The sequence below is a fragment of the Aquarana catesbeiana genome, linkage group LG09 (assembly GCF_042186555.1).
Source record: "Aquarana catesbeiana isolate 2022-GZ linkage group LG09, ASM4218655v1, whole genome shotgun sequence".
Taxonomy (NCBI): domain Eukaryota; kingdom Metazoa; phylum Chordata; class Amphibia; order Anura; family Ranidae; genus Aquarana; species Aquarana catesbeiana.
The window spans coordinates 299,637,111-299,663,370 of record NC_133332.1 but is presented as its reverse complement, the minus strand read 5'-3'; the positions used below and the strand labels follow the sequence as shown (position 1 = coordinate 299,663,370).

Below are 26,260 nucleotides of genomic sequence, written 5' to 3'. Positions count from 1 at the left end.
ATGTGGTGTGGCTGTTTCAACATGCACAATAAGGAGGCACTTGAAGAAAGATGCATGGTCGGGTTGCCGGATGAAAGCCATTACTACCCAAATCCCACAAAGTATCCCGCTTACAATATGCCAAACAGCACAGAGACAAGCCTCAAACCTTCTGGCACAAAGTCATTTGGAGTGATGAGACCAAAATTGAGCTTTTTGTCCACAACCATAAACGCTATATTTGGAGAGGAGTCAACAAGGCCTATGATGAAAGGTACACCATTCCTACTGTGAAACACAGGGGTGGATCGCTGATGTTTTGGGGATGCTACAAAGGCACAGGAAATATGGTCAAAATTGATGGCAAGATGAATGCAGTATGTTATCAAAAAATAGGAGGAACATTTGCATTCATCAGCCAGGAGGCTGCGCATTGGACGTACTTGGACATTCCAACATGACAATGATCCAAAAGACAAGGCCAAGATGACTTGTCATTGGCTACAGCAGAATAAAGTAAAGGTTCTGGAGTGGCCATCTGTCTCCTGACCTCAATATCGTTGAGCCTCTCTGGGGGGATCTCAAATGTGCAGTTCATGCAAGACAGCCCAAGATCCTTTTGCCAAGAGGAATGGGCAGCTTTACCATCTGAGAAGATAAAGAGCCTCATCCACAAATATCACAAAAGACTTCAAGCTGTCATTGATGTTAAGGGGGGCAATGCACGGTATTAAGAACTGTAATGTAAACTTTTGATCAGGGTCATTTGGGTAATTTCTGTTTTCATTATGATTTAAAAAGAGTAAACACAGTTAACTGATAATAAATGGCTTCAGCCAAACACTAACTATGAGTGAAAGAAAAGTTTTTGTGTTATTATTAATATTCTCTGAAAAATGGCCAAGAAATAATAAATTCTGCCAGGGTATGTAAACTTATGAGCACAACTGTAGATGGCACACATTGCTTCAAATCATTGATGGTACACAGCAACAAACCGATCACTAATGTGCTTCCGTTATGTCTACGGTTTGGGAGTTTTTTTTCTTTTATCAATTTTGATTCTGTTCCAGAGCATATACCATATATACTCGAGTATAAGCCGACCCGAATATAAGCCGAGGCCCCTAATTTTACCACAAAAAACTGGGAAAACATATTGACTCGAGTATAAGCCTAGGGTGAGAAATGCGCAGCTACTGTAAGTGGAAAAGAGGGTCAACAATGCCCATTTGCAGCCTCACTGTACCCATTTGCAGCCATAGGTCCCACGAACTTCAAACTCTGTAGTTAAGGATTCCTAGCTGCCCCCTAGCTGCAGCCAAAATTTGGGGTCTCTGGACCCAAAGGGTCCTGAAATGACATTGCTGCAGATGGACACAGTTGACCGATTTTGGGGCCCCGTATCTCGGGGCCACTTGGTGCTAGGAACCCCAAATTTGGTGTGCAAACCCAGTGGAACTAGCACATACCCTGTGTAACTACAACATATCCAAATCTGGGGTTCCTAGCTCCAAGTGGCCCCAAGATACGGGGCCCCAAAGTCGGTTCTGAAAATGTCAAGCAATTTTCTTCAGCAGAGAATGACATTTTGGATGTGTTGTAGTGCTAGTTCCACTGGGTTTGCACACCAAATTTGGGGTTTCTAGCACCAAGTGGCCCCGAGATACAGGGGCCCAGAGTCGGTTCATAAAATGTCATTCTCTGCTGCAGAAAAGTGCTTGACTCGAGTATAAGCCTAATGTTGTTGTAAAGCGCTGCGTAAACTGTCGGCGCTATATAAATCCTGTATAATAATAATAATAATAATAATAATAATATAAGCCGAGGGGGGCATTTTCAGCACAAAAAAATGTGCTGAAAAACTCAGCTTATACTCGAGTATATACGGTATATTCATTTGTTTAAATTTTTTTCTCAATAAACCTTATTGGTTTTAATTATGCTCACTGAGCTGACACACACAGGTACACACAGGTACACATACATTTTTCCTTTTCTTTTCTTTTTTTTTATGTGGAGATCGGTCACTTTATATGAACAACTTATCAATAATAGTTGCATTGGTCACCTTAAATTAATAACTCAACAATATTGTTTTGCAATTTTTTGCAGTTTTGACATTTCATTTTCCTTATATACATCTGCTGAATAGTATATATTTTGCAATCTTGATGTTTGTGCCCAACTTTGATGTTTGTGGCAATTTTTACCCATTTGATTGCATGCTTGAGCACCTGTGCATTTTGTTCCTCTGTGTCCATCTCTATCACACAACAGCCAGTAATGCTCTTATAAACACCCCTTATGCTCAGAACACCCATCCCCATGATTAAGCACCAAGGAACAGAGCAAAACACACTGGGGGGCATGATCTGGCTGGAGTACGGGCTGAGGCTGCCATATATCCCACTTCATGCACATGGGTCTGCTTTATAATGTGCGGCTTATGGATCATTTCCTTTGACAATACTGAAGACTAGTTCTTTGCCTTTTTTAGGGCACAGCTTCCACAGTTTGGGTCCCCTTGAAAAGTACTTGTTATTTTGTTTCAGAAATTAGGGGGGAAGTGCACATCTAGTAAGCACATATTTTGAGCTATTTTAGCGTTTACCATAAAGTAATTTTTGATGTTTCTTTTATGTTTTCAATGCTTGCTCTTCTCTTTTATTTAATATTGAAACTAGAGATTTGTATCTTAGCCACTAGAGGGTGCTGTGTATCAGACTTGGCGCCATTCATCTTCCCTTCTTAGCAGCAGTGGAAAAATATATATCAGCCACACAGGGAGAGCATTGTTTTTAGTGGGTTGGCCAGCTCATTCATTTGCAATGTGAGAAGGAGCATTAATGCACAACCACTGTGTTGCACTGCATAGCTTGAGTATGTAAGGATCCAATATGGCTGGGTCCGTTAACCCAGGGCTCAACAAACCTCAGAAGCCAGGTCGCCATTGCGACCGTAAATTTCAAGCTGGCACCTGGGCTGCCACCCCAAATGCTGCGTGCCCCTCCCGCTATGTATCCCGGGCTTGCCCATCCGCAGGCCCAGGACCGGCATAGCAGGTGCCATTGGGGAGAGAAGCGGGGTGGGAGGGAGAAAAGCAGACACACATCGGCTCTCCTCCCCTTCTAGTTGTTGACACAGAAGTGATGTAATTTCTGGATCCCTGTTGAAAGTTTCCCAGCCGGGAAAGAATGTAATGCAGTGTGATGTGCATTGCATTACATTGAGTGGAGCAAAGGGGAGACATGCATGGTCTTTGAGACCCTGGATGTCTCATTAAAGAGAACCTCTCACCAAAAAAAAAATCTTCTTATCCCCTACGTGATAGAAAAAAAAAATTAAAGATACACCCAAGCACATAACCCCCCCCCCCCAAAAAAAAATTGAGGCCCCTACCCCCAAATATACACATATACAAACGCACACAGCGGGGCGCCTGTGCCTGAAAAACTTTGATTGCAACACACGTTCCATATCGCTGAGCATGCCGGAATGAGAGTGATAATTCTAGCACCAGACCTCCTTCGTAACGCTAAACTGATGACCTATAGGGGGCTTTTAAAGCGTTGCCTATGGAAAATATAGGGTACTGACATGTTTAAGGTTTGTCATGTTAGGTATCTACTTACTTTACAGCTTTTATATTTTCCCAAAAAACTTTGGGGCAATATTGTGTGACATAAATAAAATGGAACTACAGCTATTTTCTTCTCTAGGGTGTCTGCTTTCAGAAAATATATAATATTTGGGGGTTTTATGTAATCTTCAGGCCTAGAATTATGTTTTAAACGTGTGCAAAAAAACCCACAAAAATGGCTCTGGCTGTGAAACGGGTAAAGGATAAGTTCACCTTCGGGGACATGCTACATCCGTAAGATTTGCTAGTTACAAAAAAAATGGCTCCTAACTTTTTTAGCTGGCTCCTAGATTCAAAGCAAATTTGTCAAGGCCTGCGTTAACGACTGAAACAATTTTTAAAAGTTTTTAATAACATTGAGATCATGGTTTAAATTGTCACTTCATTTATAATAATGAAATACTAATCACGTTAAAAAGAATTAATGAAAGGAAACATGGGGGCTACTTGCCAACTTGCATGATTAGGCACTGGTATTCCTTATTCACTACTTAGAGAGCCACTGCACCAAAGTAGGGGTCTGCAAACTTTCTAAGCAAGGGGCCAGTTTTTTGTCCTTGAGACTTTAGGGGGGCCGGACTGTGGCCAGCAGCAGTGAAAATTTTCCTGGCAACAGTGGGCGTAAACATCTCCATATTTGGTTTTAGTGGGAGGAATACTCCCCCATCAATGGCATCATTAGAAGGAATGGTGGCCCATTGTTGGTGTCAGTGGGAGAAATGGTGCCCAGTCCTTGGTGTCAGTTGGCAGAATAGTGTCTCACATCAGTGGGAGGGATGGTGCCCCAAGGGCTGGATAAAGGCAAGCAAAGGGCCACAGTTTGGAGACCAATGCACTAGAGCATGCAGGCGCCAGTGAAATGTTGGGACAATTGATATGCACATGCTTGTTCCAGGTGAGTAACGTGCTAACCAGAAAAATAAGGACACTTCTAAAATGCACAAACTCACAAAAAAATGGTAAAAACGCTCAAATAAATATTAAAAGAAAAAGAATCGCGCTAGGTGCATAAAGAATGGTGAATGAGTGTAAAATAGAAAAAAATTCCTGCTGCTGTGCACTATAACCCCGATAAGAGGGCACAATTCTTTATGCACCTAGCGCGATTCTTTTTCTTTTAACTTTCTATACTATATTTTGCTCAAATAAATATGCCTAAAAAATCACTCTGCTCAGATGTGAATGTATCTTGTGCGCATGCTTTTAAGATGATTGAGTCCCACAAGCCGACCATCCTGGAGAGTTTGTGTGTGAGCTCCCCGGCTGGACGTTGCAGGACACTCTGGAGCTGGTGAACAGAGCCGGGGAACATGAAAGAGGTAAGTGCAAACATTTTAAAGGGATTAAATAGGAAAGAAGGCAATTTATGAACATAGCAAATTAATTTACATACAAATATAGTTCTGTGGATGTTTGATCTGTGTGGACACCCAGGCTGAAAAGCATTCTAGCTGTGTGAGTGGCCGTCTGACACATCACAATGTTATTGGCATTCAATGAGTAATCTTAACACTGGCAGGACCTCACAATCAAAGAGAATCTCCGCACATCCCGTAAGATGAGTCACGTGTGCCAGATGAAGAGTATGGAAATGCTTTCTTTCAATGAGCTCAATGACCTTATTTAATACAAGCCAGGACAGCACCGTGTTTGATTCCCCTTAACTTACGTTGAATGAGCGAGTTAATAACACACTATTGATTGCAATGGATTGCTGCAGCTTCTATACTGAATATAAGTGAACAAAGTGCAGCGCTAAACACATATTAAATGCATACAAATGAAGTGCAAAACTGTGCAATAAAGTGCATAAATCAATGTACTGAAGAAATAATCATACTAGAGTCCATAAAGAAAAGACTCCCATAGGAGAAACTGTGCTGAGAATGTAGATCAAGAGTCCACAAACGTGACACCCACCACACGACCACAATTGGAGGCTTACCAGAGAGCCAGCGACCACCGTTACTCAGGCGGTCAAATAACGCTCAATCAGATCTTGCGTTTCTATTGGATGGAATACATTTGAGATTGCTACATTATTGCGCTATGTGGAGTTTTTAGATTTTATATATACTCCGGCAGCAGAACTGAGGGTTTCCTGATGCTGCTTCCTGGTTTGTCTGGGATTCCTCCGTCACTCTCCACACGTGGCTATTTGAGAGGACATCTGGGTTCCCATTGAGTGGATCTAAGATCTGATTGAGCGTTTGGTTTTCCAGCACGCTCGTCCCAAAGAAGTCAGCCAAAGCTTCCGTCCTGACATAAAGACAGACAGATGTCGCCTGCCATTCGGCCCATGTGTAAAATTTTTAGGAAATGATGTGACATGGGGTGAGTATTCAAGGTTGTATTTAAAGCCATGGGAGGTTATCAAGTGACCGAGGGAGAAAGCGTAGGTAGCAAAATCAAGGGGTCTGAAGACAAAGCCTTGGGGGGACCACTATGCAAATTGGAAGATGATAAGTTTGTGTTGTAGGTGGCACTGAAGGAGAAATTAGACAGGTAGGAGGAGAACCAGGAAAAAGCAGAGTCTTAGAGGCAAAGGGAGTGGAGTTGAGATTTAGAGGCAAAGGAAGTGGACTTTTTTGAGGAAAGAGTGGTCAACTGTATCAAAAGCAGCAGAAAGGTCTAATAGTGAAATATGAAGTAGTGGCCTGTGTTGCAGGCAATAGACAAACTATGAAGGGGCCCAAGGCTTGTTGTCCATAAGGTATCAGCTCAGATGTTGTAGCCTATTCATCCAATTCCCCCAAATCTGTGGTTACAGTTTTCTCTACACCGCAATAAGGAGAGGACACGAGCAGAACATAAACAATACAATGACAGCACCACTGAGAACACTGCAGATGGGAGAAGCCTGACATGAAACTCATTATTAGATCGTGTTCATGCAACAAACATACGGCATGTGTAAGTCGATCAAATCCAGATTTTCCACACACAGCCTCATTCCTCACCAAGATTTATATGGATTAGTTGTGAAAGTTCTGCAAAGCAGTCTAAAACTCTTCTGTTAGAAAGGATCATTGTACACAAGCGAGGCTCATTGTAAGTAGATGGATGTACACTGTTCCAGTACTCCTGATCGGAGTCTGTGGCTCAGAAAGTACCAAAGCCAATAAATCACTGACGGCCAGTCAGCTAGCATTTTCAGAAGAGATCCATAATGGCAGCCAGAAAAATACAGGGTTCCTTTAAAATCCCTTTTACTATAAGATTTGGGAAGCTTCTTCTACATTTTCGCATTGGGTTCCCCATGCACTAATTTCTTTAAATCTTATTTCCAGCCGCGCTTTGTGAATGGTCCTGCAGTCTTCTGGGACCTGTGATGTGTACAGAAGGCTGCGGGGGGGCTAAACTTCTGGCTCAGATCACTACGTTGCATCTGACCGAAAGTGGGAGCGGGTACCTGTCAAAACCAGGGAAGGGGGAGGATGCAAACAAGAAGTACTGCTTTAAATCTTGAGTTCAGATCCACATTGGGTCCATCATAAAAAAAAAAGTTTGCAAATAATATACAATAAAAATGATTTAGTATTTATAATTTAATTTATATATTATTTATTATTTTATTTATATATTATTTATTCATATTAATCATTTTACTATTAATAAATATTTTAAAAAAACACACCATAAATGTGAATAAAGGTTTTTGTGATCATGAAAACCATGTTGCACAAGTTAAATTATACAGCAAAGTTTCCTCAGAAATTAGTAGCAATTATATCCCCTATGCTACATGTAGCGCACCCACAGTGTGTTTCGAAACTGAAATTCTGCATAAGAAAGGAGCAAAGGCAAGCAACAGAGAAGCTAAAGCTTAAAGCGTAACTCCACTTTTGTTGAGAAAAAAAACATTCCCCTCTGGGTGATATATGTACCTTGCAAGGATTTTAACAAACGTTGTTGAAGATTGCTACCTTTTGTTATTCTGAAGAAATCCCTGTTTGTTCCTCTGTGCCCCTGTGCTAAGTGAATCTAAAGCCGCGTACAGAGCAGAATGTCCGACAGAAAAAGTCAGACGGAAGCTTTTCATCGCCTATTCCGATCGTGTGTATGCCTCATCTGACTTTTTTTTTTCAAAAATTCTGAAGGACCTAGAAATGGAACATGTTCTAAATATTTCCGACGGAACCAATTCCTATGGGGAAAATCGCTTGTCTGTATGCTGTTCCGACAGACCAAAAATTACGCATGCTCTGAAGCAAGTACAAGACGGAAGCTATTGGCTGCTGGCTATTGAACTTCCTTTTTCTAGTCCCGTCGTATGTGTTGTAGGTCACCTCGTTCTGGACGGTCGGACTTTGGTGTGACCGTGTGCATGCAAGACCGCTTGAGCGGAATTCCGTCGGAGTTCCATCGGAGAAACCTTCGAAGTTTATTCCGACGGCAAAACCGGTCGTGTGTACGCGGCATAATAGTAGTGGTTTAATAAACCAACCAGCTGCTGCAGAATCAGCGGACTAATGAGGAAATTTGCAGGGTCTGCATTCCTTTAGACTTGATTTCCTATTGGAAGTATCTAATCAAAATTACATTTTTGATGCAGGGGATGCCAAAAATCTGACTTGTATCTTAGTGCAGACTTCTGGGAAAAACAGTAAGCCAATCACACAAGCAGGAAATTATGTTTTTGGGGGGCGTTCTGTATACATTCTGTGTACAGAACACCTCCAGGTAGCCAGATTGCATTGCATTTTACAGAAAATTACATAGCTGCAGATTAAAAAGGAAAGGTAATTTTTAACAACATTCAATTACAATATGACTTGTATCGCAAATTGTATATGCTATATTATTATTTTTTCCCATGAAAGTGGAGTTACCCTTTAATCACTTCAGGACCGCCCCACATACATTTACTGCGGCAGGGTGGCCCTTAAGCGCAAAATCACGCACGCTCCCACTGTGACTGGACACAGCGGGAGCCAATCAGCGGGTCCGGCAGACCGCGATGGCTACCAGGACCCGCCAATCCTTCAGAGAAGATGGTGGTCTGCTTATGTAAACAAGGCAGACCTCCGTTCTTTGAGGGAGGCAAATGGAGATCTTGTGTTTCTGCTAAGCAGAAACACGGATCTGTGTTTTCCTCCAGTCACAGCATTCCCCCCACAGTTAGAAATCACTCCCTAGGAGCACACGTAACCCTTTGATTGCCCCCGATGTTAACCCCTTCCCTACCAGTGTCATTTATACAGTGACAGTGCATTTTTTTTAGCACTGACCACTGTATTGATGTCACTGGTCCCCAAAAAAGTGCCACTTAGTGCCAGATTTGTCCGCTGCAATGTCGCAGTCCCACTAAAAATCACCGATCTCCAGCATTACTAGTAAAGACAATAAAAAAATTAAAAGTTCATAAATATATCCCATAATTCATAGATGCTTTTTTACCAAAAATATGTAGTAGGATACATATTGGCCTAAATTGATGAAGAAATTAGATTTTTTACATTTTTTATTGGATGTGTTTTATAGCAGAAAGTAAAAAATATTTTTTTTTTTTTTCAAAGTTGTCAGTCTTTTTTTGTTTATAGCGCAAAAAATAAAAAACACAGAGGTGATCAAATACCACCAAAAGAAAGCTCTATTTATGGGGAAAAAAAAGGACATCAATTTTGTTTGGCTACATCGTCGCATGACTAGGCAATTGTCTGTTAAAGCGAAGCAGTACCGTATCGCAAAAAAATGGCCTGGTCATGAAGGGGGTAAACCTTCCAGGGTTGAAGTGGTTAAGAGGTAAAAAAATCATAAATATACGGCATGTTATTACTAAAGGAGATACTGTACATTGCTAAAAAGCTAGGCAAACTCAGGGAAGAGGGACAGTGTATAATTTTACACCTTGTGCGTCATGGTGGAATTTGGCGAGATTGACATGGGGGCTCATAAAATCTTCAGCCTCATCTTTAATCTGCTTTTTCTGAAGAAAGCCAGGGACAATATGATGAGGCAGGACTGTTTTTACAATGACACTAAGATATTTTCACATAAACATGAACCTATACATAGCGACCGTTGAACAGATGCTTATACCTAAACAAGCAACAAACACGAATGACTGAACTCCAGCATTCAGTCATTTTCTTTTAACAACAGAATGGAAATCAGCTTGATTTAAATATTACTATCTGTGTGTATTAATATTTTAACATAAACCTTGCTTTTGTGTACAGTTAGTAATTTTTTACATGTTGACAGCCATATTTGCTCATTACATACTCGGGCTCTGCTTCCTGCTTTGCCGCGCTATGCAATGGTTGTGCTTTACTGCTTCGCTGACTCACTGAAAACAACGCACTCTCTAGGAGGTTAATAAACTGCTTTTAAAGCCTCAGAGCATGCAAGTGATCACCCCATTGGAGAACCCAGCAGGTTCTCCTTACCTTATTCTTCCCCTGTTGGTAATGATATGGTGCCACTTGCTGCAGGATCCCTCCTGGGTGGGGGCCGAGGCATTGGTGCCCTTTTACTCAGAGGAAGTGGTTGAGTGACATTGGGTGCTATTTAACCCAGAAGGGTACTGGCGCAGAATCAGTTACTGGGTCAGTTAGTGCGGTATGGTAGGACTTGTATTGCATCTGGAGCTGTTTTTATATTTTTTCACAAGGCTGAGGACTGAACTTTAAAGAGTACATATACATGGAAGGTCTCTTGCCATAATTTAAGTCCAACTCCAGCTTGGGCAAAGAGTTAAGTTCACCCTTTCAGAAAAAATGAAAACGTGAACTAACACCGTAACCCCCCCCCCCAGTCCGTCCCTGCTGTACTTACCTGTGGGTGATAAGTGGCCAGTGCCCAAGCAACCCATGTAGCAGTCCTGGGAAGAGGGCGAAGAGTGGGCGTTTCGTGACCCATGGAGGTAAGTACAACAGGGACTGGAGGTGGGGGGGGTATAGTGTTTACATTTCAATTTTTTCTGTCAAGCTGGAACTGGACTTAAACTAAGGCAGGTGGTGACCTTCCTTGTATCAAGTGGTCGTTCTCTTCATTCAATAAAATAAACCACCCTTCCCAGCCCAAGAAGTGAAAAGAAATATGTGGTATACCCAGGTATAGAGGAGCATAAAAATCACTCTCACCATGTGGCACTGCCAGTCCTAGGTGGCTCATCTCTATCATGTGAGGACAGGAAGTCTTGATTTCTTGGAGCTTACACAGGGATTCTTCTTCTCTTTCCCACGGGCGAACAATGTGACACCAAAGCAAACATAAGGTTTCAATTACGTAAACCTGTTGCTTTGCACTTTATACGGTAGATCCAAGGGGGCTCCATTGGGACACATGGCTTGATTTGAAGAACACCAAAGTACTTGCCATAGCCACAAAATGCTACACTTAAGTACTCTTGTTACTTTAGATCAGGGGGTTCCAAACTTTTCAAAGGGTCAGTTTACTGTCATTCAAACTTTAGGACTTTAGGGGGGGGTGGACTGTGGTCAGAGTAGAAATGCCCTGGAGTTAGTGGGAATAGACAATGTCTCAGGATTGGTGGTCAGTGAGCTTAAAAAATTACATAGCGCCTAGTAGGTGGAGGAACAGTGCCCTATTATTGGTATTAGCGGGAGGAATAGGGACCCAGTGTCGGTGTCATTAGGAAGAATGGTGACCAATCGCTTATATCAGTAAGAGGAATTGTGTCCTGTCGTTGGTGTCAGTGGAAGAGATGGTGCCTCATCAGTGGTGTTAGTGGGAGGACTAATGCTCCACTGTTGGTGTCGGTGTAGGGAATGGTGCCTCATCAATGGTGTCAGTAGAAGGAATAGTGCCCCATCGTTGGGGTCAGTAAAAAGAATGGTTCCCCATCGTTGATGTCAGTAGTAAGAATAGTGCCCCATCGTTGGTGTCAGTGGGAAGAACGGTTTCCCATCGTTGGTGTCAGTGGGAAGAATGGTGCTTCATCAGTGGTGTCGGCGTAAGGAATGGTGTAGGGCTGAAACAACTAATCGATTAATCGACAACTAATCAATTATGAAATTAATTGATAACTATTTTCATAATCGATTAATCGGCCAGTAACATAATGGGGTTGAAAAAAACCTAAAATGAGCCCTTTATAGTACAAAAAGAGCAAATAATCGCTACTGCAAATATTACTTTCACAGTTCTACACTAAAAAATATTAACCCCTTACAGTAGTGATTATCTGCTTTTTTTTTTGTACTATAAAGGGCTAATTTTAGTTTTTTTCACCCCATTATGTTACTAAACGTCTTAGACCTGGTTCACATCTATGTGTTTTTTGGTGCTTTTTGCAGAAACGCACTACAGTTCATTCACATGGTTTCCTATGGGACACGTTCACGCAAAACGGTGCTTTTTTAGTTCAATATACTTCAATAGTGAAGCTACAGAAAAGCATGTAATGCGTTTTTGCAGCAATATGTGTTTTTTAATCTGCCCAACAACAAATTGGCCAAAAAAATGCAAAAACACAAATCGCAGCAAAATCACGAGCACAAAAATCAAAACGCACAGCAAAAAGCACTGCATAACAGATGAAAAGCAAACTGCATAGGTGTGTACCGAGCCTTATGCTGGCCAGACGGATCAATTTTCAGATGAAAATATTCAGACGAAAAATCTTTGTACATTCACTGAATGAAAGAACGAACTTTCTTAAAATTAAATTTTTTTTGAAGGAAGACATTGTTTTTGTTTTTAATAAAAAAATTTGATCACTGAGTCTGATGATATTTACCAGATTCACCCTTTAATAGTATATACAGTATATATCCTCTAACAGTTTATACAGTATATCTCCTCTAATAGTATATAAGTATATCTCTTCTGTCTGTTATTCTCAGAGATTAGATATTTTGCTCTCTAATCATATAGTTGGTTATTTATATTTACAACTGCATGGAGATATTTAAGAATAAATTACCTTTTTTTAAAACTGTACACATTAACTAAATTATACACCACACTTTTTTTTAAGGTTATTAACCGAATAATCGATTAATCGAAACAATAATCGGCCAACTAATCGATTATGAAAATAATCGTTAGTTACAGCCCTAGAATGGTGCCTCATCATGGGTGTCAGTGGGAGAAATAGTGCCTCATGTCAGTGAGAAAAACAGTGCCCCAAGGGATGGATAAAGGCAAGCAAAGGGCCACATTTGGCCCGCGGGCCGCAGTCTGGAGATCACTGCTTTTAGATGGTTTAAGGACCATGTAAGGTTCACAAAAACAAATAAATGTATTTTTAAACAGAGGATTTGGGGTACTTTTGGCCAGAGCTGTTTTAGCTATTAAAGCAACAGTCACATCTCTGCTCTGGCACCTCAATCAATAAAAACATCAATGCTTGAAATCCCACAGGTGGCTGTGCTAAAGGTAGATACCAAAATAACCGCAGCCAGAGCCTCAGGGGTGAGACATCATGCGTTGTTCCTGGCTACACAGATTCACCAACATAAGAGAATACAGAGATCTCATCCCTATTGTCTGCAGTCCCTATGGAAACCTGCTAGACAAACCAAACACAAACTCTACAATAGAACTCTGACCACAAATAAACATAAGCTGCCCATACACTAGTAGATTTTGAAAGAATGTTTGTATGAACATTCATATGAAACTTCTCATTAGTTCCAAACTGATGTCCTTTGAGGGTATTGTCCTTGTGGGTCCCTTCTGCAAAGGGATGATATCTGATATTTATAAAGTACTGAACACAATTTAACCACAGAATGCAAGAAGGTATTCCTATATGAGCAAATGGGAGAAGATTTTGGGGGAGGATTGCTGCTAGAGACATGGCAGACTCTCTAGTCTCATGCAGCCAGAAGCTCAATCTGTTTTCTTTATAAAGAAAATCTATACAAGATACCCTACCATCAAATTCAAGAGCTCCTTCACACTATCAACCCATCAACCAGCAATAGAAGTAATGTCCGCCTATTAAACCCTACTGGGAAACGGTACTTGCGCCTGTATTTGACTAATTGTCCCCATTTACTCCTGACAGTTCCATGTCGGAATACTGGTGCTCCACGTCCAATGCCAGGTTGTGGTAGAACTTGAGATTCTGCTATTTTCTCTCTTTCTTTTCTATTTTGCCTTCTCTATTTTTTCTACCTACTCCCAATATATTTGTTGTACTTACAGTTAATCAAATATGAGTGAGTCCAGTTGTACTTGTCAACACCACATCCCAAATTGATATGGAAATAACATTTTATAAAGAAAAAGGGGATTTTAAAGATGTAGAGTCCTTCTATCAGAATGATTTACCAATACACATACATTCTTAAAAAATACATCTTTATTATAAATTCATAAAAAAAAAAGGTTTTGGGGTATCAATCCCCTAAAAACGTGAAACAATTCCTGAAGGAGTTCAGCAATCCATATTCAATATTGCAATCCCAAGACAAGAGGCACCTCCCCTATAAACATGTATACACCTTAATATTATATGAATACGGTATCACGCATTTCAAAGAAGAGATAGAGAGGAGAGATGCCTCGCCTGACTTGTTTCGCACTGGAGGTTTCCTCAGGGTTTCATGGGGTGCTGGAAAAAGGAAAATACATATGCTAATACATAATCAAATAAATAATACATTACATGCAATATCACAATAAGGTTACAAAAACTTACAACAAACACTGAGAAATGATATCCACCAGTGTAGGGTAGAATCAAAGACGATAATGATCTCTCACAGCATAGACTATGCGAGATGGAAAACAGTGTAGGAGCACATCAGGCCTTTCGCCTTTAGTGGTGGATATCGTTTCTCAGTGTTTGTTGTAAGTTTTGTAACCTTACTGTGACATTGCATATTATGTAGTTGTCACAGACTTTGGGTTGCAGGAGAACCATGGCCTGGAGAACTCTCCATCAACTTGGCAATTAGAGTTGCCTTTGACTTGTTGCTGGCGTTCTGTCCCCTTGATTCCAGCAGATTCTTGAGTGTGCTTCGCTTAAGGCTGGAGTAGCAATGATCCATCCGACAAGGTCCCGTTGGTAGTTTGGACATTCCAGGCACAAGAAAGCATCCCACCGCTGCCAACCAAATGTGACGGACTCCGGACACCCTGTTGGGTATTTCCGCCAAGAAGCTGCTTTCCAAGTCCTGGAACATGAGACCAATGGATCTGGCTATAGAAACCACAAGGACCAGACAACGCCAGTCTTGGAGTACACCAGAAAATGAACTGCTTTATTTTTAGAAACACACTGAATTTATACAGCAAACCATCAGATAAGGGCTACACCCATTATCCCAGACAAAGTTCACCTTACAGTAGAGCTAGTCCTATTATCATAACAATGACCTCCATAGACAGTCTGGCTCCCCGGACTAACTTGCATAAGAAGTCACAAGCAATTAGTGACCAACTCTGGATAACTTAAGAACACATTATAACATAGAGTTCTCCAGGCCATGGTCCTCCTGCAGCCCAAAGTCTGTGACAGTAGTATTTATTTGATTATGTATTAGCATGTGTATTTTCCTTTTTCCAGCAACCATACTCAACTGCACCCCATGATCCCTGAGGAAGCCTTCAGTGTGAAACCCGTTGGGACGAGGCATCTCTCCCCTTTCTCTCTTTTTTGAAATGCATGATACCGTATTCATATAATATTATGGTGTATACATGTTTAAAGGGGAGTTGCCTCTTGTCTGGGGGTTGCAATATTGAATATGGATTGCTGAACTTCTTCATAAATTTCTTCATGTTTTAGGGAATTGATACCTCACAAACATTTTTAATGAATTTGTAATAAAGGTGCCTTTTTTAAGGATGTAAGTGTATTGGTGAATCATTCTGTTAGAAGGACTCAACACCTTTAAAATCCCCTTTTTCTTTATAATAATGTTATTTCAATTTCTTTTTTACAATACAGGCTTAAGCCCCCGTTCATACCAGTAAAACTTGTCATGTGATTTGACAGTTCCAAATCGCATGACAATTCACACCTAAATGTCAGCAATGGAACTGTTCATATCGCCGCGACTCATGTCGCAGCGATTATGAAAAAGGTTCCTGCACTACTTGTTGCCGATTTGCATAGACTTCTGTTAAATGAAGTTGCAAGCCGCAATTAAATCAGCAGTGCAAATCACACTGAGGCGCGGCTTTGAAAACGCGCTGAAGTAGCATGATTCCAAAGCGGCACCAGTGTTAATAGGGGTTTAAACACCCTCATGCCTGGAGAGCTTCTTTTCAGCCTCAAAAGGTTGAGGCTGCCATTTGCCTGTATATTACTTTTAAGCTATTTTTAAGCTAAAAACACTCCTGTTACTTATAGAGGAAATTTACCCATAACAACTTGATATAAAAGAATGTTCTTAAGCAAGAAACATACATTAATAATTTAGCTACCAGATGCATAGCTCTGATTTCAAGGGACTGTCCCTCATTTGGAACAAAGTCCCTCTGTCCCTCTTTCCTCCTCATTTGTCCCTCATTTTGGTCTGATTTTTATAGTTGTATATAAAATGCACTTATTATAAAACCAAAAAATCACATGTACATAAGTATTCACAGCCTTTGTCATGACACTCAAAATTTAGCTCAGGTGCATCCCGTTTCCACTGATCATCCTTGAGATGTTACTACAACTTGATTGGAGTCCACCTGTGGTAAAATCAGTTGATTGGACATGATTTGGAAAGGCACACACCTGTCTATATAAGGTCCCACAGTTAACAGGGGAATGTCAGAGTACAAACCAAGCCATGAAGCCCAAGGAATTGTCTGTAGACCTCTGAGACAGGATTGTATCGAGGCACAGATCTGAGGAAGAGTACAAAAAAAATCTGCAGCTTCGAAGGTCCCAATGAGCCCGGTGGCCTCCATCATCCGTAAATGGAAGAAGTTTGGAAGACCAGGACTCTTCCTAGAGCAGACCGCCCGGCCAAACTGAGCAGTCGGGGGAGAAGGGCCTTAGTCAGGGAGGTGACCAAGAACCCGATGGTCACTCAGAGCTCCAGCATTTCCTGCGGAGAGAGGAGAAGCTTCCAGAAGAACAACCATCTCTGCAGCACTCCACCAATCAGGCCTGTATGGTAGAGTGGCCAGACAGAAGCCACTCCTCAGTAAAAGGCACATCACAGCCCGCCTAAAGTTTGCCAAAAGGCACCTGAAGGACTCTCAGACCATCAGAAACAAAATTGTCTGGTCTGATGAAACAAAGATTTAAACTATTTGGCCTGAATGGCAATCATGTCTGGAGGAAACCAGGCATCGCTCATCACCTGGCCAATACTATCCCTACAGTGAAGCATGGTGGTAGCAGCATCATGCTGTGGGGATGATGCAAGGACTCAGAGACTAGTCAGGATCAAGGGAAAGATGAATGCAGCAATGTACAGATACATCCTTGATGAAAGCCTGCTCCAGAGTGCTCTGGACCCCAGACTGGGACGAAGGTTCATCTTCCAACAGGACAATGACCCTAAGCACTACAGGTCAGTGGCTATGGGACAACTCTGCGAATGTCCTTGAGCAGTCCAGCAAGAGCCCAGACTTGAGCCCGATTGAACATCTTTTAAGAGATATGAAAATGGCTGCCCACAATGCTCCCCATCCAACCTAATGGAGCTTGAAAGTTCCTGCAAAGAAGAATGGGAGAAACTGCCCAAAAATTGGTGTGCCAAGCTTGTAGCATCATACTCAAAAAGACTTGAGGCTGTAATTGGTGCCAAAGGTACTTCAACAAAGTATTGAGCAAAGGTTGTGAATACTTATGTACATGGGATTTTTTTTGTTTTTTATTTTTAATAAATTTGTAAAGATTTCAAACAAACTTCTTTCACGTTGTTATTAAGGGGTATTGTTTGTAGAATTTTGAGGAAAATAATTAATTTAATCCATTTTGGAATAAGGCTGTAACATTAGCAAATGTGGAAAATGTGAAACGCTGTGAATACTTTCCAGATGCACTGTAGGTGTACCTGAAGTGATCTAGCAGGACTTCATTTTCTGAGGCCTCTTTCACACGGGGCAGATCAGTCATGATCCGCCCCGTGAACACACGCTGGCTCAGCGGGGATCGCTCCGCCGATCCCCGCTGAGCAGGAAGATGACAGGTGCATCGCTGCACGCTGTGCAGCGACGGACCTGTCAGAGCACCGCTCTCCCCTATGGGGGGATCGGATGATGACGGTCCGTAGTGTCCGTCGTCATCCGATCCGATCCGAAAACGGAGGGAAAAGTAGGTTTTTCCTCCGTTACACTTTTCGGATCGGAGCGGGGTCGGATGTCAGCGGACATGTCACTGCTGACATCCGACGCTCCATAGGGATGACTGTATGTCCGTTTTTCATCCGAAAACGGATGGATGAAAAACGGACATACGGATCATCCGTGTGAAAGAGGCCTAAAGCTCCACTTTTACACAGTCTTTGTAAATCAGCACATACTACCATGGATCATACTACAGTTCTCAGTTAACATTGTACTGCCTGTTGGGATGCACCTTGTACCATTCTATGTAATCTGAAACCATGTATGTCACTGTATATTGTTACTTAAAAAAAAAAAAAAATCTCATCAGTACATTCAATGACATGACGAATGTTGTTTGAAAGTACTTCAAAAATAGTATGCTTTTAACATTAAGTTTTGGAGTAAATGAGCTTTCATGAACGAAACACAGACACTCTATACACTGTTAGAAATTTGTTTGTTACAGAAAAAATTTCCATCCTGCTCCTTCACATTTTCTTATTACTGTGGCTGAAAATGAACGTCTATTTGTGACGCCATTAACAAATCAAATGAATATTCTTGAATAAAACTTTTTGACACAAAAAAGCTATTTTAAAAATTTGGACCCCATGGATACATCTTTATAGACCTTGAGGTCCTAGGGCTCCAGCTGGGGTGTTCCTGACTTCCTTTTTCCTTTCCTTTCCTACATCTTATACTTCTTATCCCCTTTGTTGTGGAGACCTGACTCCTACATTAAAGCCTAACGCCGAGCAAAAAAAAATGTTTTCCCATGGGGTGGGCTGTGCCCACACTTCATGGGTTAGTTGCTCGTTTTGTCCAGAAGAGAGGAGGAAATCGTATACTCAACTGATCCTCTGCTCCACCGGCAAACGGCGCTCCCCCACAATCCAGCAGATGACTGTCCTCACATCCAGAGCAGGTCTATGGGCATGATGAGTTTAGGAACAGTCCATCCCACAGACCGCTAGACAGTGGAGGGGTAGAACGGAGCTGCAGGGACCAGTCTTGTGGGAGGATTGGGTAGTTATATCTCTATTCTCCAATCCCCTAGAAAAAAACGACCAGGTAACCTGTGCAATGCAGATAATGAGAAATCTTTTTCTGCCGGAGCTTAAACCTATCAATGCCTTTGGGCTCATGGCTGGTCCTCGGTCTGTGTTCTTAGATATAACACTAACCATTATTGTAACACTTGCTTGTAACCCGGAATATCCTTTGAATTCTACTCCAGTTGTTCTCTCTTTCTGACGCTTGATGGTGTTAAGGAGACTTGTAAGTTCTGTATATAATTGTATTCTATTTTATATGTATTGCACACTGCTCTCACTGTGCACAGGGCAATAATAATGTTTTCAGTACATGTTTGCATTCTTGCAAGTTCTGATTAGAATTAGCCTGCCTATGTTACGCCCCTTGTTACCATAAAAGTACAATTGTAATATTAATGTGATACCTACGTAATCATCTGTATAAAAACCTTCACTTGCGTCAAAATAAAGCAGAACAGTTATTTGGAAAGACATGGAGTGTATCTTTTGTGTCTGTTCCCTACTGCAGTAGTTATTATTAATTTGGAACCTCTAATCAATATGAGGAAAGGAGTTGCCTATCTATAAATTCCTATGTCAATGGTTACTACTTGAAAATTTACTGATGCATTTTACTTACCCATACACTAACATGGGTTGTGTTTTGCATTTTGTAAGAACCTTAATAAAAATTTATTGAAAGTGGAAATAAATAATTTTGAACAAATATCTACTATTGTATAGCCAACTTTAGTAGCAGATACATGCCTGTTACCAAGAGCAAACAGGAAATGGGAAAGATATAAAAAAAAGGGAAACTTTTATTTTGCCCCATTATTTCCTAAAAAAAGGACTCTTTCATTTGTGCACACACAGAAATAACAAAGCATCTGCTTTTAGGTTTAACCCTTTCATGACTAAGCCTATTTTTGAAATTTGGTGTTTACAAGTTAAAATCCGTATTTTTTGCTAGAAAATTACTTAGAACCCCCAAACATTATATATATTTTTTTAGAAGAGAGTCTAAAGAATAAAATGGCGATTGTTGCAATATTTTTTATCACACGGTATTTGTGCAGCAGTGTTTTAAACGCAAATTTTTGGAAAAGTGACACTTTCATGAATTTTAAAAAATCCAAACAGTAAAGTTACCCCAATTTTTTTGTATAATGTGAAAGATGATGTTACGCCGAGTAAATAGATACCAAACATGTCACCCTTTATAATTGCACGCACTCATGGAATGGCGACGAACTACGGTACCTATGAATTTCCATAGGCGACGCTTTAAAAATTTTTTACGGTTACCAGGTTTGAGCTACAGAGGAGGTCTAGGGCTAGAATTATTGCTCTCGCTCTGACGATCGCGGCGATACCTCACATGTGTGGTTTGAACACCGTTTACATATGCGGGCGCGACTTCCGTATGCGTTTTCTTCGCTGCGCGAGCTCGCGGGGACGGGGGCGCTTTAAAATTTTTTTTTTTTTTTTTTTATTTATTTTATTTATTTTTGTACTTTTATAAATTGTGTTTAAAAATTTTTTTTTTTTTTTTTACTTTTATTGCTGTCACAAGCAATGTAAACATCCCTTGTGACAGTAATATGTGGTGACAGGTACTCTTTATGGAGGGATGGGGGGTCTAAAAGACCCCCCATCCCTCCTTTACACTTTAAAGTATTCAGATCGCCGAAAACGGCGATTCTGAATACTGTGTACTTTTTTAAATTCGGCGCCATTGGCAGCCGAGTAAACGGGAAGTGATGTCATGACATCGCTTCCGCGTTTACAATTAGAAGGCTGGAACAAAGCCGCTCACAGCTTCGTTCCAGCCCGCCCCCAGCCGCCGGAGATTCCCGAATGGACACCGGGCCTCCCGATCGCACGGGAGGCCCGGTAACAGCGGCGGGAGGCGGCGGGAGGGGGGGATGTCCCCTCCCGCTCCTCCGGTATAACAGCCGAGCGGCTTTTAGCCGCATCGGTTGTTATATTCGGGTAGCCGATCGCCCGCTGAAAACAACGGTACCGGGATGATGCCTGCAGCTGCGGGCATCATCCCGGTATAACCCCGGAAAGCCGAGGACGCATATGTGCGTTTGGTCGGCGGGAAGGGGATAAAGTCAATCTGTCATAAGAAAAAGTGTTGACTGCTTGGCAGTAAGTGATTGAAAAGTAATAAAGTCAGAGAGTTATGCCGCGTACACACGGTCGGACTTTTTGTCTACAAAAGTCCGACAGCCTGTCCGACAGACTTCCGGCGGACTTCCGGCGGACTTTCGGCGGACTTGCAGCAGACTTTCTAACGAACGGACTTGCCTACACACGACCACACAAAAGTCCGATGGATTCGTACGTGATGACGTACACCGGACTAAAATAAGGAAGTTCATAGCCAGTAGCCAATAGCTGCCCTAGCATGGGTTTTTGTCCGTCGGACTAGCACACAGACGAGCGGATTTCGGGGTCCGTCGTACTTATGACGTAAAGATTTGAAGCATGTTTCAAATCTAAAGTCCGTCGGATTTGAGGCTGAAAAAGTCTGTTGAAAGTCCGGAGAAGCCCACACACGATCGGATTACCAGCCAGCTTTAGTCCGTCGGCGTCCGTTGGACTTTTGTAGATGAAAAGTCCGACCGTGTGTACGCGGCATAATTGTACATGGTTTCCAGTGGCGGCCAGTCCAATAGGGGCGCAGGGGCGCTGCCCCCCTAATCCATGCGCCCGGCCCTCTAATCTAAATGCAGGGCACCGGATGAATGAAATCCAATGGGGTTTTTTGGGGGGGATTTTTAAGCACGTGATTAGAGCCTACTGATCGCTGCTGTCCATCTCCCAAAAATGTAAAAGTTTATTTAATTCCTTGCTTCTGCTGTCTTGCAATTTCAAATCTCTGCTAGTGTATAAAAATTGTTTTTTTTATAGACAAAGGGTGTTCCAGACTGCGCTACACTATATTAAAAAAAAACATTGCTATAATTCATTTAGATGTGCACGCTAGCATAGCTTGTGGCTTGTTGGCAGGAAGGAGCAAAGAATATGCATATTAAAAAGGTTGCAGGGGATACTTTCTTTTAAATAATAATTAGGAACATTGTGGTTTGTTTCCTCTCCTCCCCCAACAAATGTTCTTTTATACATGCTTCCAGACACATCACTAAAATAAGCATGCAGATTAGAAAGTGAGAGGGAATTCAGAACTACTGATGATCTGTGTACTTGCTCCAGATCAAAGGCTCAGAAAATACTAAAGCCACTGTTAGGCTCGGTTCACACTGCCGCAACTTGGGATCCGACCAGTGGCAGCCGCTCATGCAGGGAGCAGGGGTGCCACCCCCCTAATCCATGCGCCCAGCCCCTGATCTACATGCAGAGCGCCAGACGCATGGATTCCAATGGGGTTTTTTTTTTTTTCAAAGAACATGATTAGAGCCTGAGGCTCTAATTGGCTTCAAAAAGTGTGGGCTTGAGAGCACTGCACCCGGAGCCCACCCAGTTGTGTGACATTAGCGAAATAATACTCGCTAATGTCTTCCTGTTTCTCCTCCTGGCCAATCAGGAAGCGGGTCCTGAGACCCGATTGGCTGCGAGTCTTAAGTTCTTATTGGCTGGGAGGAGAAGTGACCGCCGGGACTCGGGAGGAGATGCAGGGGGGGAGCAGCCGAAGCCGCAACCCAGATGAGGTACGTGCAGGGCAAGCGATGCAGCGATCGAGCGATGGGGGACGAGCAGTGATCAAGCAAGTAAACGACGGGGGCGGGGGGGTTAGTTGGTGGGCTGGCTGCCCGGCCACGGGCTGCACCCCCAAGAGAATTGAGCACCAGTTGCCACTGAATCCGACTTGTGAGACCCCAAGTCGCATGACATGTGAAATCCAATGTTAGTCAATGAGAGCTGTCTCAGCACTACTGAAGTCGCTCCGACTTTAGAAAAGGTTCCTGTACTAGTTCAAGGCGACTTCTATCCGATTTGTGCCCATAGACTTTAATGGAAGTCACCTCCAAGTTGGATCCTCAGCTATATTGATGTGATTTGGATCCAGCATTACAGGAAGATTACCAAGGCATTCCCGAAAGTCACTTCTAAAGTTGCATCAAAGTAATATTCAAGTCGCCAGAAAGTCGCCTGGCAAAGTCGCACCGTAAGTCGTGCAACTTTCAGGTCGTGGCAGTGTGAACTGTGCCTGACTGTTATGTCACAGCTAGACAAGTAGCAATCTCTGAATGAGAAGGCAGCAATGGTCACCTCCATGTTTTTCTAATTACGGGTTTCCTTTAACACCTAGACACCCTAGCTGTAGATTAATGTCTCGGGACTTGGTTCCCCATGCCATAAAAACATTCATCTACATTCTATGTAGGAAGCAGTATGCAAGCTGAGTACACTCCTACTTCTGAGACTGGCCTACAACAAAGATCAAGTACCAATCAGCATGCTCCAAATTATTTGATCATCTTGACAGCCAATCATGGTGATCACATGACTTTGTTTGCAAACAAACCTGCCAACTTCAGTCGTCACTGTGCTTCACATACAGAGTGGCATATTGACAACTGAAGCTAGTAGGAAGTAGATCCCACAGCGCAATACAATTTGAACTTTAAAAAAAAATCAAATAATTTTTTATCGCTTTTGTGTAAAATAAAAACTTTTTTTTAAGACTTTTCCCATTTGCCTGCTCATAACAAAAACGTTAACAGGTTACAATTAAAACAGTGCATCAAATAAAAGTGTACATGTCCTTAAAAACTCAAAAACTATTTAGGTAGGCAAATAAATACTCAAGTTATTGTCAAGAACATCTGTGCATATTGAAGTTGCTAAATTTGGTGTGGGCATCAACAGTCAATGACCTCTGCCCATTGACGGGTTAAAGGAAACCTACTGTAAGAGAAATTGGGAGCTGCATCAAAATGCCAATTGCATGGCTGTCTTGCTTGCTTCCATGCTTTTGGTAGCTGACCCAGATCAACTAAGCAATTAGCATGTTTCAGTGTCTCCATTGTCCCTGAATATCAGGCTGTTCTTACTTCTGGTAGTTTCAATGTTTGCCCACCCCCTCCCGTATAGTATACTGGTCAGTGGGGCCACCCAACATTGTGATGGCCAACAATAAAGTATGAGGAGTGAGTGACTCCCAGGATGTATTAGAGCTTTGTGCAATCAGAACAGCCCAAGATTCTGGTAGAACTGTGGGACTGAATGCTGCTCTGGGTATGTGCACCTTCAAGTGCCTATGAATGTCAGGCTGTTCTTTCTTCTGGTAGTTTCAAACTTTGCCCACCGTGTAGTTTTAATGGCCAGTTGGGCCACCCAACATTGTGATGGCCTACATAAAAGTATGAGGATGGGAAGAAGCGACTCCCAGGATGCGTCAGAGCTTTGTCCAGTCAGAACATCCTAAGATTCTGGTAGAACGGTGGGAGTGAATGCTGCTCTGCATACGTGCATCTTCAAGTGCCTATGCTTTATACCTATCAGCAGCATCTTTATCATTTTAGTCTGATGTCTAGATCCACATACTCATTGTGGGTTAGCGAGTCAAGTTTTGAAGCCAGGCTACTAGAATTCCAGAAGAAGGACACATTGTCAGCCACCCCATCTCTCCCATCAAGTCGGAGCGCTGGCATGCCCCCATCCCCAGTGTACCTCTAGGGTCATGCACTTGTATGGCAGGTCTCCCAATTGATATAAACAGGACTGCCTGCACGGGGATGCATAGATCATCATCTGTGCATTCAATACGGGAAATGCGAGGCTCTTACACGGGTAGGCTGTAGGCTGTAGTGCACCCAAGTGAGGTAGGTCTTAATGGTATGTGCACACACACCTTGCAGTGCCCAATTAGGTATGAGCAATAATTATGCGTGTGACAGGTACACTTTAATATTATTATGTTGGCATTGTGCGCATTGCACACACTTGTAAACCCATACACTCAGCCTTACCGGAGTTGTTTTGCATAGTTGATTTCAATCTCCGTTCTCTCTTTCACGAACTTGATGTATTTTTCCAGTACTTCAATCCCCCACTGTGTGTGTTTTTCGAGGTTGTCAAACTGATCCTGTAAAAATGTAAAGAGAAAGAAAAGTGACTGGTTATGTTCTGACGTGCAGCAGAGAATAAAAACTTTCGCAAACAGCACGTGTGCCAACACAATGCACAGCCCACAGCACCTTCTACTACTTCATCACAATAAACCCAACACATCGTTTAAAGGCATTAAAAAGTACATCTGGAAATGGCTTACAGCTAATTTTATTACGCAGGGTGTCCCAAAATTCCAGATTCATAGGTAAAAATTTAGTAAAAAGTTTTATTCCAATAAATGCTCAGAGAGATTGCCCAGGACTTCACTACACAGGTGTATGTGCTGAATACAAGAACGCTGAACATTTCTTCTTATAGTAGAACTGTTGTTGCATGCAGAAATTATTTTTTTCCTTTAGGCCTCATTTACATTTGCCTTGCTGTCTGAACAGTGATCAGCCTTCGGATCGCTCTTCAGAGAGCATTTGACAGGCGGTGAGACATTGTATTGTCTCTTCACTGCTTGTTTTTAAAGTGGTTGTAAAGGCAGAAGGTTTTTTTTATCTTACTGCATTCTATTCCGGTCACTGCAAGGGCACATAGAAAACAATTGGAGGGCTGCAATATATGAAATTATCATTTTGGGGTTTAAATATGCTATTTTCTCATTTGTATTTTTGGCATAAGAATGCAGTTGACAATAAAGGTGACAGCAACATTTGACCGAAAGAAAAAAAAAAAAAGATCTGAAATTGAACTGGTGTACTGGGCCCAGGGGTAAACATTAGACCGGGTGTACTGGGTAGATGGCGATCAGTTTGTTATCGAGCAAGCAGAGGAAGGGGAGGGGACACCTGATTATTGGGACATAAAATATGGTTTAGGTAGGAGGTGGAAGATCACGTAGTGCAGGGATATGCAATTAGTGGACCTCCAGGTGTTACAAAACTACAAGTCCCATCATGCCTCCGTCTCTGGGTGTCATGCTTGTGGCTGTCGGGGTCTTGCTATCCCTTATGGGACTTGCAGCTGGAGGTCCGCTAAATGCATATCCCTGACGTAGAGGATCATTAGTAGTGGTGCACCGAAATAAAAATTCCGAAGCCGAAATCGAATTTACATGAATATGAATTTATTGTCGACCATTATCTGCACCTTTTCGGGCCAATGGGCTGCTTTAATGCTGAGCAGTTTTTGAAGCTCTTTTGCATTAAAAAAGCACAAGAAAAGCTCATAAAAATGCACCCCTTTAAATTCTATGTACCGTATATACTCGAACCTAAGCCGAGTTTTTCAGCACATTTTCGGCCCTAAAGTCAGTCAACTGTGTCCAGCTGCAGCAATGTCATTTCAGGACCCTTTGGGTCCAGAGACCCCA

At 42.1% G+C, this 26,260-nt stretch overlaps 1 protein-coding gene across 1 annotated transcript in view; it reads right to left on the bottom strand.

Annotated features, from left to right (window-relative positions):
• Positions 1–26,260, bottom strand: part of FNBP1 (formin binding protein 1) — a gene marked incomplete in the record, with an annotated part of 349,112 nt that overhangs the window by 247,547 nt on the left and 75,305 nt on the right. Inside the window, 1 exon segment of the mRNA XM_073600497.1 lies at positions 24,801–24,916. Coding sequence (XP_073456598.1) covers positions 24,801–24,916 — 116 coding nt within the window.